This window comes from Ambystoma mexicanum, chromosome 9 (assembly GCF_040938575.1).
Source record: "Ambystoma mexicanum isolate Mex_15411 chromosome 9, UKY_AmexF1_1, whole genome shotgun sequence".
Taxonomy (NCBI): Eukaryota; Metazoa; Chordata; class Amphibia; order Caudata; family Ambystomatidae; genus Ambystoma; species Ambystoma mexicanum.
The window spans coordinates 307,021,899-307,043,237 of record NC_090931.1 but is presented as its reverse complement, the minus strand read 5'-3'; the positions used below and the strand labels follow the sequence as shown (position 1 = coordinate 307,043,237).

General features: G+C 51.5%; 1 protein-coding gene across 2 annotated transcripts in view; it reads right to left on the bottom strand.

Moving 5' to 3' along the window:
• Window positions 1–21,339, bottom strand: part of MYO19 (myosin XIX) — an 804,019-nt gene that overhangs the window by 51,487 nt on the left and 731,193 nt on the right. For both annotated transcript variants that reach the window (XM_069614704.1, XM_069614705.1), the window contains exon 23: window positions 20,497–20,835. In XM_069614704.1, the coding sequence (XP_069470805.1) occupies window positions 20,497–20,835 (339 nt within the window). The remainder of the gene's footprint in view (window positions 1–20,496; window positions 20,836–21,339) is intronic.

The following is a 21,339-nucleotide window of genomic DNA, read 5'->3' as shown; positions in this document are numbered from 1 at the left end:
ACGGCACCTTGGGCATAAAGGAGGGGTGCGTCCTAAGCACCACCCTCGAGGCATGGAAAGTCAAGTACGGTGCTTTGCAGGATAGGGCCTGGATATCTCCCACTCGTCGTGCGGAGGTAATGGCCACAAGGAATGCAGTCTTCCACGACACAAACTTCATCGGTGCGGAGTGCATCGGCTCGAATGGGGGCCCCATGAGCCTGTTCAGCACCACGTTAAGTTCCCACGCCGGGGCCGGGGCCTTCACCGGCGGGAACGACCGGAACAGTCCTTTCATAAACTCTTTTACCAGTCGATGGGACCACAGGGACGTCCGTCCTGTGGTTCTGGTTTATCTGGAGATCGCCGCCAGATGAATCTTAATGGAGGCATGGGCTAGCCCAGCCTTTGCCAGCGATAGCAGGTACGGCAGCGCTTGAGGGGCCGTAATCCGTAGGGGGTTGATCTTCTGTGCTCGGCACCAGATAGAGAACCTCTTCCACTTATGACCGTAGCATTTGAGAGTCGGGGACGCCCTGGCCTTTGCAAGAACCTCTCTGCAATCGGCCGGTATATCGTAGCCTCCTAACTCTAGCGCTGCAGGAGCCAAGCCTGCAGGTTCAGCGACGCCGGGTTGTGGTGGAAGATGGCGCCTCCTTCTCTGGAGAGCAGGTCCGCGTCCGCCGACAGCTTGATGGGAGGGGACGTTGACAAGTCCAGAAGGTCCGGGAACCAGATCTGCCTCGGCCACGCCGGTGCGACGAGGATCATCCTGCACCGGGACCTCTTGAGCTGGCTAATGAGTCGAAGCAGCAACGGCAACGGAGGGAACGCATACAGATATAGGCCGTCCCAGGGGAACGAGAACGCATCCCCCATGCTTCTCGGCTGGGGAAACCTGCTGGCGAACCTCTTGCACTTCGAGTTCGTCGCTGTTGCGAACAGGTCGATTTGGGGTTTGCCCCATCGTCGGAAGAGTTGATCCACCTGATCCTGGCGCAGTTCCCACTCGTGACACGTGCGCAGCTCCCTGCTGAGCGAGTCGGCGTGGTGTTGCTTTCTCCTGCCAGGTGGAAGGGAACCAGGAACATCCCCTGGGTGACCGCCCAGTGCCACAGATCCTGTGCCTCCTTGGATAGGGCTGGGGATCTGGTGCCTCCCTGCTTCCGTATGTAAAACATTGTCGTGGTGTTGTCCGTGAAGATCCGCACCACCTTGCCCTTGAGCGACGGGAGGAACGATTTGAGAGCCCAGAACACGGCTCGGAGTTCCAGGACGTTGATGTGCAGGAGCCTCTCCTCCGGGAGCCAGAGGCCTCTTGCGTGGAGATCTCCGGTGTGGGCGCCCCAACCTTCATGGGAGGCATCCGTCGTCACCATCTCATGGTACGCCGGCGTCTGAAAGTCCTTGCCCGCCGTGAGGTGCGCTTGAACGCCCCACCACTGAATCGCCCGCCGGAACACCTCATTGAGGGGGACCCTGTCTTCGAAGGTGCCCGACACCTGCACCCAACGGGCGTCGAGAAATTCTTGAAGAGGGCGCATCCATAGTCTGCAGAGGCGCACCAGGTAGATGCAAGAGGACATCATCCCCAGGAGGGACTTGATGGACCTCACCCTGGCCACGTCCGTGGCTAGCAGGCGCTGCACTTTGCCTAGGATGGTCTTCGTCCGTTCTTCCGACGGGGCCCCCAGTCGCCTCACTGTATCGAGCTTCGCTCCCAGAAACAGGGGCACCTGCGACGGCACCAGGTGGGACTTTGGGTAGTTTATGGCGAATCCCAGGTCTGTGAGTAGCTGGACGGTCCTCGCAGTGTGTTCGACGGCGAGTTCCCTCGTCCTTGAGCGGATGAGTCAGTCGTCCAGGTAGGGGTAGACGTGAATCCCCTGCAGGCGCAGCCGCACCGCCACTGGTGCTAGGCACTTGGTAAAGACCCTGGGGGCCGACTTCAATCCAAACGGCAGTGCTCTGAATTGGTAGTGGCGTCCCTGGACGACAAACCTGAGGAACTTTCGGTGACTTTTGAGGATGGGAACATGGAAGTATGCATCCTCCAGGTTCAACGATGATAGTAAGTCGCCTTCCTCCAGCTGTCCCAGTACGTGCTGGAGGGTGATCATCCTGAACTTTTGTGATCTGATGTATTTGTTCAAACGACGAAGGTCCAGGATGGGGCGCCAGCCGCCCGTCTTCTTCCTGATGAGGAAGTACCTTGAGTACACCCCGGAGCACCGGAGCCTCTTAGGGACAAGCTCGATGGCGCCTTTCCTGAGCATCGCCCGTACTTCCAACAGGAGTTGCGGGACGTGATTTTCCTTCCTGGCCACAGGTGGAACGTGAGGGCACTTCTTCAGGAATTCGATAGTGTGTCCTCTTGCCAGGGTTTCCAGCACCCAACGGTCGGTGGAGATGGACTTCCACACGCCAACGAAATTTGTCAGCCGGCCTCCCACCGGGGTGCTTCGGTGGGGGCCCGAGACCACGGCCGGTTCAGTCCTGCTTGGAGGTGGTGGCCTTGCCGCCCTGGCCACCTTGGCGACGGCGGCGAGGCGCTCCCTGCTTGCCTCGACCCGTGTAGGCCTCCTGAGACGAGGAGCGTGCCGCCTGGCGGTAGGACGACGAGCCACCGCTGGATCCCTTGGAGGCACCTTGTCTGCCTCCGGAGCTCCGAAAGGGCCGTCGTTGCTGAAAGGCTCCTAGGGCGCGGGCCGTCTCCGTGTCCGTTTTTATGGCTTGGAGGGATTCGTCCACCGCCTTCCCGAACAAGTTGCTGCCGTCGAACGGCATGTCCAACACCCTGGTCTGGACGTCCTGACGGAAGTCGGTCGCCCGGAGCCAACCCCGTCGTCGTAGGCAAACACTGTTGCCCAGCTGGCGGAACCCGGTATCGGCAATATCGGTTGCCACCATTATGGCGTGGTCCGACGCCACCTCGCCCTCTTGCAGTATTTCCAGGGCCTCGGACCTCTTGTCGTCCGGCAGGAAGTCCAATATGGGGGCCAGCTTAAACCAGAGCTCCCTGTCGTAACGGGCCACGATCGCCAGGGCGTTGGCCGCTTTGATCATCGTCGCCGCCGACGAAATGACCCGCCGCCCCATGGTATCCAACTTCTTTCCCTCGCTGTCCGGCGGGGAATTCGACGTCGAGGCTACTGACCCCGCCGCTTTCTTCTTCGCCGCCTCAACGACCGAGTCTGGCGTTGGCTGGGCCCTGAGGCACAGGGGAGCGGTTTCGGGGACCCGGTACTTCTTCTCATACCGGTCCCGTTTGGCTGGTGCCGTGGAGGGGTTTTTGAGAACCGACAGGCCCTCCTCCCAGATGTCATCGATTAGAGGCACCGCGATGACAGTCTTCCTCTTGGCCTCCCGGCGCTGATAGAGGAAACCTTCCTTTTTCTGCTCCTCCGGGCAGAGCTGGAACAATTCGGACGCCCTGGCGATCATGGCGTGGAATGAGCCAATCTCGTCGGGCGGCGAGGCCCGTGCGACGGGAGACAGGAGACCCGTTCCGTCGTCGTCGCCCTCAGAACCCGTCGTCGAGCCCAACGCACCGTCATCTCCCGACTCGTGGGAGGATGAGGAGGGAACTGTAGGCCTTACGGGGGCGAGCGGAGGAGAGGGTTGGGTCCTCCGTCGTTTGTTCTGAGGACTTCCCGACGGGCCAGGTTGCGGGTCCTCCGGCCTGGGCCGTGGGAATCACGTCCTTATCTCAGAGCATAAGGACTGGATCGCAGACAAAATGGCCGCCGAGCCATCCTGAGGCCTAAGTTCCGGCTGCGCCGGAAGGGAAGGCTGCTCTTCCTCGCCATCGTCGTCTTCCTCGGTTATCTCCCGAGGATCTTACTTACGGGATCAAACCTTCTCGAATTGGACTTCGAGGTTCCTCATGGCCTCGGTCAGTTCCTCCTCCGAGGCTGACTCCGAGCTCGAGGAGGCTACCGTGCCCCCCCCTCGCTTCTTCCATCATGGCGGCCACGACGATGGGCTGAAAAGAGGATTCCCTCCTTGGCGGCAGGGAAACTCTAGTCCCGGAGGCAGTCTCCACTGGCAGGGTCTCTGCCGGCTTGGCCAGAGTCGCCGCGATCGCCTCGATAGAGGCCTTTGCCTGCTGGGTAGGGGCCTTCACCACCTTAGGTGCGTCCCGGGCCTTCTCCTTCGGGGAATGGATCGCCTCGCTCCCCCTCTTCCGAGATCGGACGGGGCTTCTTCCGAAGCTTACCCGGGGTCTCGGACTTCCTCTTCCCCGAACCGGAGCGCTGGCTCGTGGTTGACAGTGCCGGGGAAGGTGCGCCCTGCCTGGCGACCGAAGAGCCCGACCTTTCGGCGCTCCCGGAGCCAGCTGACTCGCGGCGCTTGGCCTGGTGTTGGGCCCCCGTTGCCGGGGCGCCCGCACAGGACTTAGAAGCCCGCTCGGACCCTTTCTTCTTCTTCTCACCCGTTGAGCCCTTCTCCAACCAGCTGGCGAGACGGGATCGACGGTCCCTCATGGTCCGCTCCGACAAGTTCTTGCAGAACTGGAGTCCTTCTCTACATGAGTCTTGTCCCCATGAAGACAGTAGAGGCATTGCGAATGTTCGTCTTCCTTAAACACATTCTGCAGCCCGCATCCAGGGCAGCTGCGAAACAGCTTGGGTCCGGGCGACAAACTTGCATCCTGGGCCATCTCGAAGTAGGCCGCAAATCTTCTGGAATCCTCCAAGAAGTTGATTCGACGAAATCTTCACCCTTGAGGGGCGTAGGAAAATCCTGCAACGGGTAGCCGTTAACGGGAGTAGAAACAGTGGAGCTTGAGGCTCGATTAACCGAAAAAATGTGAAAATTCACCTGAAAAAGCGCGAAACACGCAGTAAAAGCTCGAAAGCTAAGCACGAGGACTCCCAACACTTGAACGTGCGGTAAAAATCTGAAGATGGCTGCCAGAGGCGGGGCTTAGGTAGAGGGCAGTCATTGGCTGTGGTCAGTATGACGCAGAGATCAGTGATTGGTTACTACTATGAAAGACAGATCAGAAACGAAACTGATACTGATTTTTTTCTTTACCGAGGATTCCCAGCCTGACGACAGGGAATATTCATGAGCATGTGAATCCATGCCAGACCCCATGCTGGAGACGTATGGTAGCACCTGAGGGGCAGTAATCCGTAGAGGGTTAATCTTCTGTGCACGGCACCAGACAGAGAACCTCTTCCACTTGTGTCCGTAGCACTTGAGAGTTGAGGACGCCCTGGCCTTTGCAAGAACCTCTCTGCAGTCAGCCTGGATATCGTACCCTCCAAACTCTAGTGCTGCAGGAGCCAGGCCTGTAAGTTCAGCGACTCTGGGTCGTGATGAAGAATGGCGCCTCCTTCTCTGGAGAGAAGATCTGCGTCCGTCGGCAGTTTGACTGGTGGGGACGCTGACAAGTCCAGAAGGTCCGGGAACCATATTTGTCTCGCCACCTCGGTGCGACAAGGATCATCCTGCACCGGGGCCTCTTAAATTGGTTGATGAGCCTGAGTAACAACGGCAACAGAGGGAACGCATACAGGAACAGGCCGTCCCAGGGGAACGAAAAAGCATCGCCCATGCTACTCGGCTGGGGGAACCTGCTGGCGAACCTCTGGCATTTGGAGTTCGTTGCCGTCGCAAACAGGTCGATTTGGGGTTTGCCCCATCGCCGGAAGAGTTGATCCACTTGATCCTGGGGTAGTTCCCACTCATGGCACGAGCGCAGCTCCCTGCTGAGTGAGTCGGCGATGGTGTTTTCTATCCCTGCTAGATGAAAAGGCACCAGAAACATCCCCTGGGCAACAGCCCAGTGCCACAGATACTGGGCTTCCTTGGACAGGGGTGGGGATCTGGTTCCTCCCTGCTTCCGGATGTAGAACATCATGGTGGTGTTGTCGGTGAAGATCCTCACCACCTTGCCCTTGAGGGACGGGAGGAATGACTTGAGGGCCCAGAACACTGTTCGGAGCTCCAGTATGTTAATGTGGAGCGGCCTCTCCTCTGGGAGCCACAGGCCTCTCGCGTGAAGATCTCTGGTGTACGCTCCCCACCCCTCCAGGGAGGCATCTGTCGTCACCGTCACCTGGTATGCTGGGGTCTGAAAGTCTGTGCCTGCGGCGAGATGCGCGCGGGTGCCCCACCATCGAATTGCTTGGCGGAATACTTCGTTGAGCGAGATCTTGTCCTCGAAGCTGTCCGTCGCTTGCGTTCAACGGGCGTCGAGGAACTCCTGCAGAGGACGCATCCGAAGCCTGCACAGGTGCACCAGATAGATGCAAGAGGACATCATCCCGAGAAGGGACTTGATGGACCTCACTCTGGCCACGTATGTGGCCAGCAGACGCTGTACCTTTCCCAGGATGGCCTGCGTTCTTTCCTCTGATGGCGAGGCCAACCGCGCTACTGTATCGAGCTTGGCTCCCAGAAACAGCGCGACCTGCGACGGAACCAGGTGGGATTTGGGGAAGTTGATGGAGAATCCCAGGTCCGTGAGCAGCCGGACGGTCTTTGCTGTGTGTTCGACAGCGAGTTCCCCCTGCTCGGATGAGCCAGTCGTCCAGGTAGGGGTAGACGTGGATCCCCTGCAGGTGCAGCCGCGCCGCCACTGGTGCTAGGCACTTGGTGAACACCCTGGACGCCGACTTCAACCCGAATGGGAGGGCCTTGAACTGGTAGTGCCGCCCTTGGACTATGAACCTGAGAAACTTTCGGTGTCCTTTTAGGAAGGGGATGTGAAAGTACGCATCCTCCAGATAGATCCAATGACGAGAGGAAGTCGCCTTCCTCCAGCTGGCCCAGCACTTGCTGGAGGGTGACCATCCAGAACTTCTGCGCCTTGATGTAATTGTTTAGCTGACGCAAGTCCAGGATGGGACGCCAACCTCCTGTCTTCTTTCCGACAAGGAAGTATCTTGAGTATACTCCGGAGCCTCCTTGGGATGAGCTCGATGGCTCCTTTCTTGAGCATCGCCCTTACCGCTAACAGCAGTTGAGGGACTTCCTTCCTGGCCACGGGAGGAATTCGGGGGCACTTCTTTAGAAATTCCAGAGTGTGCCCGTGGGCCAGGGCATCCAGCACCCAACGGTCAGTGGAGATGGACTCCCACATGCTGATGAACTTTGTCAGCCGGCCTCCCACTGGGGTGCTTCGGTGGGGGCCCGACGCGACTGCCAGTTCAGTCTTGCTTGGAAGCAGCCTTGCCGCCTTGGCCTCCCTGGCGACGACCGCGAGATCCACCTGACTTGCCTCGTCCCCTGTAGGCTTCTTGCGATGAGGAGCGGGCCGCCTGACGGTAGGTCAAGGAGCCGCGCCGAATCCTTTGGAGGCACCTTGCTTGCCTCCGGAGTTCCGAAACGGCAGCCGCCGTTGCTGCAGAAGTCCCAAGGCCTGAGCCATCTCTGTGTCGGTCTTGATGGCCTGCAGCGACTCATCCACAGTCTTTCCAAACAGATTGTTCCCGTCGAAGGGCATGTCCAAAACCTTGACTTGCACGTCCTGGTGGAAATCCGTCGCCTTGAGCCACCCCCACCATCGAAGGCAACCGCTGTTGCCCAACTGGCGGAAACCGGTGTCGGCAATGTCCGTGGCCACAGTTATGGCGTGGTCCGACGCCACCTCACCTTCCTGTAGGATCGCCAGGGCCTCTGCCCTCTTGTCGTCCGGGAGGAAGTCCAACAGGGGGGCGATCTTGTACCCCAATTCCCTGTCGTAGCGGGCCACAATCGCTAGGGCATTGGCCGCTTTAATCGTCGTTGCCGCCGATGAGATGACTCGTCACATGGCGTCCAGCTTCTTTCCCTCGCCGTCCGGTGGGGAAGTTGAGGATGAAGCCGATGCCCCCCGCTTTCTTCTTGGCCGCTGCTGAGACGACCGAATCCGGGGTCGGCTGTGCCCTAAGGCACAACGGGGCGGCGTCGGGGACCAGGTACTTCTTCTCGTAGCGGTCCCTCTTGGCAGGTGTCGTGGACGGGTTCTTGAGGAGGGCAAGTCCCTCGTCCTAGATGTCATCCAGCAACAGCACCACGAGGACCGTCTTCCTCTTGGCCTCGCGCCGTTGGTAGAGGAAACCTTCCTTCTTCTTCTCCTCAGGGCAGAGCTGAAAAAGCTTGGATGCCCTGGCAATCATGGCGTGGAAGGAGCCAATATCGTCGGGCGGGGACACCTGAGGCATCGGAGACCGGAGGCCAGTACCGCTGTCGTCATCCGTCCCCGTCGTGGCCGTGTCCGTTCCTGTGTCGTCCCTCGGGATCGGGGAAGGCGACAAAGACTGAGAAGGCCGAGAGGGCTGAAGGGGCACTGGATGAATTCTCCTCCTATTGTTGGGAGGGCTTCCCGATGGACCCGGTACAGCTGGGTCGTCCGTCAGGGGTAGGGGCAGTCTCGTCCTGATCTCCGTGCATAAGGCTTGGATTGCCGTCAAAATGGCCACCGAGTTGTCCTGAGGCTCGGGTTGCGACGGGCGTTCCTCCACGGAAACCTTGTAGACGTTGCCAGCCTCGCTCTCGTCGTCCCCCTCCTCGGGATCCCTCCCGTGGGGCTGGGCCTCCTCCAAATTCTCGGCCAGTTCCTCCTCGGAGGTTGTGTCCGTGTCCGTAACGGTCACCGCCCCCGCCCTCTTTTTCCACCGGGGTCTTCACGGGGGTCTTCTCGATGGGCTTAAAAGAGGATTCCCTCCGCGGAGGCAGGGAAACTCTGGGCCCTGAGGTCACCTCCACTAGCCTCCACCAGGGCCGCAGCGACTCCCTCGATAGAGGCCTTAGCTGGGTAGATCAAGGCCTTCGCCGCCTTGGGCGCGCTTGAGGCCTTCACCTTAGGGGGGAGGGTCACCGCCTCGCTCCCCCTCGGCCGGTTCCTTCGAGATCGACCAGTGCCTCTCCAGAAGCATAGCCGGGTTCTCGGATTTTCTCTTCCCCGAGCCAGAGTGTTGGCTCACGGTTGATGGTGTCGGTGAAGGTGCGCCCTGCCTGGCAGCCGAGGAGCCCCACCGTTCAGCACTCCCGGTGCCCGCGGACTCGCAGTGCTTTGCCTTCTGTTGGGCCCCCGTCGCCAGGGCACCCTCACAGGTCTTAGAAGCCCGCTCGGACTTCTTCTTCTCACCTGCTGGGCTCTTGCCTTCCAGCCAGTTGGAGAGGGGCGTCCGGCGATCCCTCATAGTCCGATCCGACATGTTCATGCAAACGCACAGTCCTTCTCCACGTGAGTTTTCTCCTTCTGAAGGCAGTAAAAGCATTTCGATTGCTCGTCCTCCTTGAACACATTTTGTAGGTTGCATCCAGGGCAGATCCTGAACAGCTTGCCAGGAGTCGAGCTTCCCTTCTCCTGGGCCATGTTCTTCTCGTCCACGAGGTAGGGCTCAGAAATTTATGGAATCCTCCAAGAAGCGCAACTCGACGAAAACTTCACCCTTGAGGGGCGTAGATAAACCCGAAACGGGTCCCCGTTGATCGAAAGTAGAAACGGTGGAGCTTGAGCCTCGATTAAACCGAAAAATGAGATAAATCTCTTTGAAAAAGTGCAAAACGCAGTAAAAGCTTGAGAGCTATAGCAAGAGGACTCTCAACACTTCAACATGCGGTAAAAATCTGAGGATGGCTGCCAGGGGCAGGGCTTAGGGAGAGGGCAGGCATTGGCTGGGGACAGTATGACCCAGAGACCAGTGATTGGTTACTACTAAGAAAGACAGATCGGAAACAAAACTGATACTGATTTTTTCTTTACCGAGGATTCCAAGCCTGACGACGGGGAATATTCATGAGCATGTGAATCCATGCCAGACCCCATGCTGGAGAACGGCGGAATTGCCTGTTCGTTTGGAACCATTGTTGTGCACAGAACTTTGGACGCTACGCAGATTATATAATTGTGCACTTGGGTTCTCGTAAGTGCATCCTCGTTCCGACCGGCGGCAGGTCCCTATTAACCTTACTAACCTCCCTTCCCTTCCGCATCTAGTCCTCTCAAGATTTCTTCATTTACCTCTTTTGAATCAAAACCTGAGTTTTTTGCCACCAGACTTCACCTATTATTCTTTAGGCGGATGTCCAGTACTATACAGGTTAGTGCTTTCCCAAAATCTGTACATTTACTTCTTTCACGCAGATCCATACTAAAGCCTGTTTTTATTTCTTTGCAGCCTTGCGTATACCTGGTGGTATTTTGTGCTCTTTCGTCTGAATCGCAGCTCTGTCTGTCTGTATTATTCAACAGGCAGGGCAGTGCTTCATAAGAAAGGTTACCCTCCTTGAGGAGGCCCTACGATATCAAGGAAGAATCAGTTGACAATCTCCTAGTGGTCGTTTACCGATACCCTGACATCTATCAGGTCCCAGCGCTGATCTCCTGCAGGAGCAGAAGAATAGCCCACCTTGTCCCTCAAACCAGTATACCCAACAATCAATTGAACAATTATTGGATTGACCAGAGTGGGGGAAAAGGGGAATTGGAGAAAATAACAAACAGCCAGGATAACACTGGAGTCCTTAACTGCTTGGCACCTCGGAACTCTGAATACCTGCAAATGACATAGCAATAATTAAATTCTGAATTACACATCACTAACTTTTTTCAATATGTACCTTCCCAAAAGCTCTTGTTACCTGATAGTCTCTGTTTCTTTACTGAGAGACTCTTGAAAAAATAAATCCTTATTGTTAACTTTGCTTTCCTCAGATGGATGCCTTAAGAGTTCAATCTCTTCATTAACTATCTGGATTACTTCTGTGTAGTGTAGCAATTTCTGACATAGAACAACACAAAACTTGTATTGAATTCTGTTAATTTGAAAATTGCCTTTTGTTTGCTGTATTTACTTAGTGATCTCTCTGTGCTTCCTGAAACTCAATGGCTTGTGAGAAATATCTGAATCTCTTTTTAAACTTCTTCTGTACATGTATGAAGTCTTTATTTCTTAAATATCTTTTTTCTATTCTGAATTAGGTGAACTCCAAAACAATACTAGCGTTATAAATTTGTACAATGTAGAATGTCTCTTAATGTCTTAATGTGCGCACACACGCTACTTGGATTTCCACGTTGTAACAGGTTCGCGCAAATAAGATGATCGCTGCTCGCTGCTCACCTCTTAAAGCAGCTGATCAAGAAAATGCTGCTTACTTTTATTTTCATTTGCACGCACACGCCGTCTGAATTACACGCCGCCACAGGATCGAAAGAATCTCCTCAGAACCGACGAACCGAATTACGTGACACTGGCAAGAACTTCCTGGTCACGCCGTGTTATGTTTTCCTGGGTCCTTTCCTCAAAAGTTGCCGGCACGCGACGCTGCATACACGAACGCTTTTGTTTACTCTGATAAGCTTTCAAGAGTCGCGCGCAAGCAGAGATTCAATTATTAATACGCCGGTGCACAAGATTCAAACGAACGTTCAAAAGTACATAGTAATACTTTTCTTTTTCCAGAACTATATTTACATTTGTACTTCAACTTATAGTCTTTAACTTTTCTTCAATATTATGAAAATTAAATGACTTTCCAAGGCTGAACTTGAACTGACTTTAACTGGAACATGAAAACAATTTCTCACAAGTTTCCTTTTTGTATAACTTCAGTCACTTATCTGAGTTTTCTCTTCACTGGTTTTCTCTGATGAATGAATAACTGGAATTCTGTGGTTTCTTGAATTTTTCTTCAGATTTCACTGGAGCTCTAATGCGCTGTGACCATCCATAAATTGATCTTGAATGAAAGGCAGTTTCGAAACTTTCCTTAGGTTCCAAACTGCATCACAGTAGTCATCAACCAATCACTGCTGGTCAGGAAGTACTCCACCATCTTGAGCTGGGACAATAGTTGCTGGCAGATATAATTATTAGATTAAGGAAATGTCTTTTATATGCAATTAACCTAACGTATCCAATATAAACACTTGACAAAGGCTAACCTAATGCCTTCTGTTACCCAGGCACCTGACAACATCCTACTGCTTCCCTCGTATTGACATTAATTCCTAGGGACAGTCCCTGCTGTATAAGAATCATAAGTGTTGGCCCTTAATTCAAAAGGAGATCCTGCATATGATCTGTTCAGTAAAGTAATAAATAAAGAAATAAAATAAAGTAGCAACCTTTTCTCAAATGAATCCCTGATTGCTGATTGCTATTCTTCCGCTGCTGAGGATCTGTCCACCAAGCTTGATAAAAATGGCATCTATTTCCACTGCTTTTGGCAATTTTGCCTCCTCACCGTTCAATGGGTATGGTATAGAAAGGAAATAAGGCATGGAAATGTGTTAAGGATTCTTCCATTCCCTCCAAATCTTGTCCTTAACGTCCAATATCATGAGACGGTCCATTTTAGCATCTGCTTATATGGTCTTACCTACTCCATCTCATCCCTGTCAAGTTATTTCCCAGTGGTCTTCCCGTTTTATGAGCTAGAAGAGGTACATGATGAAGAAGAGAACGGCGAGACATGGCACTGAAGAAAATGAAGAGGATATCCTTTTGCCCCCTTTTCCTTTATTTGACCCTATATGCTCCTGATGGACCAGTTTCACAATATTTTCCACTTCATTTCTTGACATCCTGTAAGAGCAGTAATGGGAGGGATATTCTTTGTTGCATTATTTCTCTTTTTAGCACCTTGCATCTATTTTGCGGAGGCCTCAGTCGAAGTATCTTCAACATGCCTTCATTTCGCTCTCCTCTTGGAGCTCATTTTTGTTCCCCACAGAATGTGTTATACCAGAGCTTCCTAGTAGTTGGCTGCTTTGTACCAATGACATTACAATTCCATTATCCCCCATTAAGCGCATGTGCAGAGCTGTCCTTATTCAAGATGGCCATTGATTGTCATAGGACAGCTGCATAGCAAGTCAACCACACAGACCCCCTCATGCAGCCGCTGTAACATGACTGCTGTGCAAGCTTACACCCTCCGGGCACACTTGAAAGCTTTTCAGTGATCCAGCCCCGCTCAACTCCTGCTCTTCCAGATCATCAGCCCCCTTACCTGCATTCTGAGTGCCGGGTGTCCCTCCTGCCCCACAAGCGCTGGTCGGTGAGAGGCCACCAACTCTGTCCATTTGCTCTGGCTGCACTTTCTCCTCAACGGTGCCTCTTTGCCCCACAAGGGAGGCTTCCGTCTGCCTGCCGCTCATGGAATATTCACGGGATGCTGGAGGCTAAAAGTCAGTCAGAGAAGGGTTTGGGTCTGTGGGTAGAGGGGGCGGGCTGAGGGGCGTGGCCCAGGCCTTGTTATGAAATACAGCATCTCTTCATAGAACCCAATCCTGGCAATTTGCATAAAAGCAAAGAGCATTATGTGAACATAAGTATGTCCGGAATGTTAAATTAGAAAAATGTCTTATTGTTTTAAATAGTCGCACTAATCACCGTAATAAAAAAGATTCTATGTCAAGACCGGAGGCTCACATTATGCTTCTCTTTCTTTTAATTAGTTATATAAAGAAAGCTCAGCAGCAAGGTATTTTCTGCACTTACATCCCATAAAACTCACGTAGTAAGTGCTTAGCAAAATACATAACCAAACAAAACATGACAGTATATATGCAGGTTGTAATATCAGAAAAAACAACAAGAGTAAACTTCAAAACCCATGATGCTCTGGCAGTCCTCCATGTCTAATATCACATGACACTGTTCCTCCAATGAATGCGCAGGTGCCCTCATAAACAGTCCTGAATAAGAAAGTACTTCTTCTTTCTTTGCTGCTCACAGCAAGAGATAAGTACCTCCTTATTCAGAACTATTTCAGTCTTCTGCCTTTGTTTATACACTTTTAATTTATCTAATTGCCATTCATATTGTGCTTCTGTGTTGTTTTTTATAATTCATATCGCGTATGCTATGCCAGTAAATACGGTAATTTCCTCGCGTTTCGTGTCGTGCACCGACGCCGACCTGCTGACGCCGGTGCACTTCCGAACGCGAGGAAAAGACTTCGCGATTATGTAAACGCGGTTAGTCCGCGTTATTGCTTGGAACGTGGCTACCTGCAGTGAACCGCGGTGCCGCGTGTCACTTTTAGGCTTTCCCGGCCCGGGTTATTACACTTGGTCTCCGGGGAGGCTTTGTTATTAGGCGCGGTGCGCTTCTAGGGCACCAGGGGGAGCTCTCACTCTCCCGGTCCCTTCCTCAAGCTCTGGCGCTCGTAAGAGCATTTCCGTTGGGAAAACATCGGTTAATGCGAGTACGAGCGCCGGAGCGAGTTGCATCCGTTCTTTTCTTCAATTTCAGGAGGTTTTGAATAGAGGATTAACTGCAGTATCCATACAGGAGTGTGATCTGCAGAACATCCCCTGCCAGCATTGACAGGAGGTAACGCTCCTGTGGATTCAACCTTTTTACTGGCACATAAAAAAAAAACTAAAAAATTCTGGGCTAGTGAGAGAAGGTGGTCAGCCCATATATATAATAAATAAATAAAAAGGGGGGTAAGGTGATTGTGATTATGGCAGCTCAATATAACCCTCAATCTGATCAGGAATGGTCAGAGGAAGAGGAGGGCAGTTACTATATGGATGAAGTGGCTATGGAAAGGAGCCTGCATAAGGTTTTGGGATCCACTGTGGAGAACAGTGTGCAAAAGGCGGTAACGGATATGTTTTTGCCTATACACTTGCGCTTGAAGAGATGGAAGAGCGCATTCGTGGTGTGTCCTCAAAGGGAGGTAAAAAGACACACAAAAGGAAACACCTTGCCCCAGGGGGAAGTAGTCCGGCTCGTAGGAGCAAAAGCTCCATGACCCCCCCGAGCCAGTTGATACCTGCCACTGCTGCACTGACAGATGCCTTCTCCAGGCTGAAACACGCCTTCATGACCAGGGAGGTAACCCCTTCCTGCGAAAGACCCTCTAACCCCAAGGAAGAGAACAGGGGTGTTGGACCCTCAGGCCCGGAGGGAGAAGAACAGGGCATACAAAATGAAACGAATACAGAATTGTACAACAATGAATCCTCTCACGCTTCTTCGGAGAACTCTGACTCTTGGGGTCCTGAACCCTCGACCTCGGGGAACGCGGCAGCCCCCATCCCCAAGGCAAATATCAAGACACAATGCCCTACCCAGGGTATGTTCGATCCTGAAGATTTGATTCATCCTAGATCCACGGACTGGCAACCGTCAGTCAGGACAACGGAGTACATGTAGAGCAGGCTACGTAAGCCATTAGAGAAAGAGACCAGAGCGAGACTCAGAGCTGAATGTCCGCACCCGGACATACCGCAGAAAATGGCATTGACTCCAGAACTGGACTCAAAAATGATTACCTTTATGGCGAAACATGTTAAAGACCCGAAGAAAGGCATAGATAGAGCATGGAAGTCATGCCAAGATAAACGTTTGGACGTTGCGGGGCCTCTCGCCAAAATTTCGGATCTGGCAGAAGAAGCCTCCGCTTCTTCAACTCCTATCGACCCAATCATCCTCTCCGGATGGGCTCAAAGAGCCATTTGTTTGTTAGGAAATGCTAACTGCGCCATTTCCACGGAACGTAGAAAAGGCATATTATTCAAGATCGACTCAAAACTCACCGAGTTGGCAAACACAGAGTCAGGCGCTTCGGCGCTAGGATTATTATTTGGAGATCCTTTAATGAAGGAGATGAATAAATTTGTAAGCACTTTTACCGCCCTAGATAAGGCGCAAGCTTCCATCAAGAGAGTTTTCTCTTCTAAGGTTTTCATCAGGGCCGGTCGAGGTCGCTCCTCCGGCCACTACGCATTTGATAGAAGATCGCAATACCAACAACAGAACACCTGGCAAGAGCGAGCCGACAACTTCTTCCCCTCCAGAGGGCGTGGCAGAGGCCGCTACTGGAGGAGAGAGCCAAGGAGCGGAAATCAGCAACCCCCAGGTCAGTCTAGCAATTGCAGCGCCAGCGCCGCGCACACCCATTGGGGGGAGGTTACTGCTTTTTTCAGATGCCTGGGACTCCTTGTCAGGAGACGCATGGGTCAGGGAGGCAGCGTGGGGTCTGTGGCTAGAGTTTTTCACACAGCCCGTTCAGGTCAATTCCCCTGTCGCTATAATTATGTCAGAGCCAGATCAGAGAGCATTAAGCAGCGAGATTCAGAGTCTCTTTCAGAAGAGAGCAATTCGCCCATGCTCGACTTCGGGTGGCTTTTTCAGTCTGATCTTCCTAGTACACAGGAAGGGAAAGGTAAGACCTGTAATAAATTTAAAGTAACTCAACGAGTTCATAGTCTACCGTCACTTCAAAATGGAAGGCATTCACATGCTCAGAGACCTTCTCAGGCCACACGATTGGCTCGTGCGTCTAGATCTCAAGGACGCCTATCTAGCAGTACCCATTTTTCCGGAGCATGCACAATACCTAAGATTCTCTTGGGATCACAAAGACTGGGAGTTTACAAGCCTACCCTTCGGTCTTTCTTCAGCTCCCTGGGTTTTTACCAAGCTGTTGAGACCTGTGGTGGCACACTTAAGAGAACGAGGTGTTCGCATGATAATATATCTGGGTTACATTATTCTCATGGCTCAGTCCCAGGACCTGTTGCAAGAGCAAACCATACTAACTATAAAATTACTTCACAGTCTCGGTTTTCTCCTGAACTGGGAAAAGTCGGTGCTTTGCCCCGCCCAGAATATGGAATTTCTCGGATTCATAATAGATACTCAGAATTCACAATTACGTCTTCCAGCTGCCAAGATTCACTCGACAAAGAGGGAAATTCGCAGGCTCCTGCAGAAAGATTTCATCTCTCTACGGGTGTTGGCAAGAGTGATAGGCCTCCTATCCTCATCCAAACAAGCGATTATTCCGGGTCCCCTTCATTACCGGGAATTACAGAGGCTCAAAGGTCAACACTTGAGGCGCAGTCTTTCTTATTCTCAAAGACTGGCACTATCAGGGCAAGCAAGGACAGAGCTGAATTGGTGGCTGTCGCACATGGAGGCCTGGAACGGCAGAGCCATTTTCGGTTCTGCTCCGGATATCATCATAGAGTCAGATGCCAGTCGCTCCGGCTGGGGAGCAAGATGTGGTACAGTGGCCACGGGAAGGACCTGGGCTCCACAAGAACTAAATATGCATATCAACTGCCTAGAACTCCTTGCGGGCTCATTCGCAATACGCTCTTTCGCCAAAGACAAAGTGAGCTGCTGCATTGTACTGAAGATGGACAACGTATCAGCCGTAAGATACATAAACCATCTGGGTGGCACCAGGTCTCGTCCGCTAGCCGAGCTTGCCAAAGATTTTTGGCATTTCTGCTTGGATCACCAGATCTCAGTAACGGCGGAGTACCTACCGGGTCTCAAGAATGTAGTAGCGGATTGGCACTCCCGCCATTACGTCGACTCCAGCGATTGGAGACTCGACAACTATGTTTTCCTACAATTGCAACAGCACTGGGGCCCGCTATCCATAGACCTATTTGCATCTCGCCTCAACGCGCAGCTACCGGTGTTTTACAGTTGGAAACCCGACCGGGCAGCGGTAGCAACGGATGCGTTCTTGCAGCCTTGGACACAAGGGATACTTTATGCATTTCCTCCCTTCGCAATGATAGCGAGGACCCTGGCGAAGGTCCGTCAGGACAAGTCAGAACTGGTACTTATAGCCCCGGTCTGGCCTTCTCAGATCTGGTATCCAGTGATTCAGGAACTTTCCACGGATTCTCCAATCCTCCTACCCCAGTATCGGGATCTTCTAGTAGATCCATGGGGACAGGCTCTCTGATCTCTGAGTCTCTGACTTTGGCAGCCTGGAGGATTTCAGGCCAAGATGGAGAATTTCAGGCATGTCCAACAAGGCAATTCACCTCGTTGAAGAAAGTTGGGCTCCCGCCACCCGCAAACAGTATTCCAACTCCTGGAACATCTGGAGGTCGTGGTGCCAGGACCGAGGCCTACATCCAGTTTCCGTGCCATTAGAAGAAATACTAAATTTTGTAGCCTCTTTAGTGGAAAGAGGTCTAGCGTACAGGACAATAAACTCATATCGATCGGCAATATCTGCAGGGCAAGATCATATTCAAGGAGCCCCAGCGGGAGAACACCGCTTAGTCTGTAGATTGTTAAAAGGCATCCGGCTTACTGTGCCACCTTCGTCCCGTTACAATAAGCTTTGGGACGTTAATAAAATACTTAATCTTTTTCTCTCGTGGCCAGCTAACGAAGAGCTATCGCGCACGGCACTCTCCGGCAAGCTTACTACATTGCTTTGTCTGATTTCTTGCAGGAGAGTATCGGATGTTAGAGCTCTAGACCTAGAAGGCAGATCCTTTTCTCCTGACGGTATCGTTTTCCACATAAGGAGGAGGACTAAATGTGATTCAAGAGTGGTCTCATACCCGGCATTTAGGGAACAACCCAAGCTCTGTGTAGTTCAATGTTTAAAAGCTTATGAGGAGATAACAGCCCCACTTAGATTATCCACAACCGGGCAGCTCCTCATAGCTATCCGCAAACCTCATAAAGCAGTTTCGGCTCCCACCCTAGCTCGTTGGGTGCGTTGGACGTTGACACAAGCAGGGGTAGATACACAGCAGTTCGGAGCCCATTCAGTCAGAGGAGCCATGGCTTCAAAAGCTTTTCAAGTGGGTGTCCGTCTTGAAGACATCATGAGAATGGCTGATTGGTCAGGCGAGTCAATATTTAAAGAATTCTACTTAAAGCCAGTAGAACAGCCTGCTTCGGTAGTGGTAAGTAAGCTTTGAACTAGCATAATGTGAGCCTCCGGTCTTGACATAGAATAAAGATTTTCCATAATAGCTTACTAGAAATTCTTGATTCTATTAAAGACACGGAGGCGATCATTATCCCACCCTTTCTAAGAAAAGTTTGTTATACTCTGTTTGAAGTAATGCCAGTATCGTTAATTATGAATTGAACTTTTTATGGTGTAAAATGATAAGATGCTTTTCTCTCCCACCCCTATAAGGGAACTAGGGTTGTTATACGCATGAATTAACATATTTAATGTTTCTTTTCTTCGCAGCCTCGACGGACAAATCCACCTAATTTGCACGCTACAGGATGTTCGTTTTTTTCCCCGTGGAACGCGCTTTAAAGTTCATCATTGAAGTTATCAAGTTCGCAGCCTCGAAAGAGGAAGTACTTTCTTATTCAGGACTGTTTATGAGGGCACCTGAGCATTCATTGGAGGAACAGTGTCATGTGATATTAGACATGGAGGACTGTTTTTTCTGATATTACAACATGCATATATACTGTCATGTTTTGTTTGGTTATGTATTTTGCTAAGCACTTACTACATGAGTTTTATGGGATGTAAGTGCAGAAAATACCTTGCTGCTGAGCTTTCTTTATATAATTAATTAAAAGAAAGAGAAGCATAATGATTGCCTCCGTGTCTTTAATAGAATCAAGAATTTCTAGTAAGCTATTATGGAAAATCTTTATTCTCTACATTCCAAGACATATATACCAGTCTGGATAGCTACTAATATATGAGGCTTTTGCTGTTTCTGTATTTAGTTGCTCATGCAAGTGTACTAAAAAGGTCTGTGTTGAAATGTGGATTGCTCGTGCAGGTTTCCGGACAGAAACTCCGTATTCTGAAGTAGAGTTGTCACGTGCACAAGCAACCTGCGCTTCATCGAGCAGAACGCTTTCAGAAGACTTGGCAGTACTGCAGAGTCTACTGAAAGCTGCTCGATTGTTGTAGAGTGGGTGCGAGTGTCGTGGGCAAGCATCTGGGTCTCGGGACAGGGCGGCAAGACATGTTTTGCAAGAACTCTGTTCCGGCAGGGCATGTTTTGCCAGAGCCCCGCTCTGCTGTAGCAGAGGTGGGCACCTCTTAGTTAAGTGCTGCAATGTGGAAGAGAGACGTGTAGATGATGCTAGATGTGGGGACATGTTTATCTATTACAATGCAAGCAGCAATTATCCAGGGAATTGTGGTCTTTGTAATGCTGGTATCTTTCTAACAAAGTAAAAGGACATGTGTTACTGGGGCAGGCACTCCCGGCAGGCCATAAGTGGCGCATGTGGAGAAGTGGCAAGGGAGGAAGGACCTGAGGCGCTGCCGGAAACGTGGCATGGGTCTGCACTGGAGTGGCTCCCCGTCCCAGGGGAAACAAACAGATCACACATAAGAAGGTGGGTGGCAGGTGCCAAATGACAAATAAGGGGAGCAAACAGCATACAGGAGGAAACGGGCTCAAGGCAGGGAGGATGATTAAGGCAGCGCAGTGCTGGGAACAGGAAGGCCGGGGATAAGAAGGGGTTTGCAGGCAGCAAGTTTGCCAGACCCCCTTCTACCAGAGAATCCTAGATATTTATCATATAAGGTTATGTTTTCATCCTGTACATTTTATAGACAAGACGCGTCAGGATGTTTTATGGTGTGCGCAAATGGGATTTCTCTGGCAATGGGAGCGACCTTAAAATGCACTATTGGGGAGAGATATACTTTAAAGACGTTTTAGTTTGTTGTGGCATTCGTCTCATTTTACTAAACTGTTGCAGTTGTACATGGGTTTTTTTTAATTCTTGTCGGAATTGCATAATGTAGTGCAACATTAACCAATGCATTTGAATGGTATATGATCTAACATACCTGTGGTAGGGCCCGGATGGATGCAATGCCATGGTCTGTGTGATTGGTCTCCATTTTATAACTTTTACTTCGATACACGATTTTCAAGCACATCAATAAGGACAAGTCCCTGTCAAATGTGCCAATTGAGACACTGTTCCTGATGGCTGGTCCAGTTGATAAAACCAATCCCACGGGCCAAAACTGGAGGGCCACACTTTCAGCCCATGCTTTGTCCAATGAGGTTTTTAACCTGGTATGAGACGCTCGAGCAGGGGACCCTGGAACAGAAAAAACGGGATCTCCCAAATCATCGTTTGTGTCGTCTAGTTCCAGTGCTGCCAACACTTCCATTTTGTCCTGGAATCAAACAAAATTTAGTTAAGATATACAACATTCAAGTACAGCCAAAGTACAGATAAACAACTCACAATCACCATCCATCTAATATACAGACCTCCTGGTCCTATTGGTACCTTTGAGGAGGATCTGCATAATGTACTCACCTATAACCTTAAACCATCTTCCCAACTACTCCTATTAGGGGACTTAAACACAGGCTTTAATGACCCTATGGACAAAAATGCCCTGGCCTTAGCCAACATGATTAATGCGCTAAATTTGTCTCAAAAAGTCAGCAAACCTACACATTTGAAGGGGAGAATGCTAGATTGGATAGCTGACTATAACTGTACAGCCACAATTTCCTCGATCACGCCTTGGACAGACCATTCACTGGTGTCCTTTAACTTATCCACCACCAGGCCTACTCTCTCTGCCCCACTACTAGCACCACCATGCTTAACTAGAAATAAAAAGTGCATCACTGCAGAGAAAGTCATCCCTGCTATCCTACCTACTCTT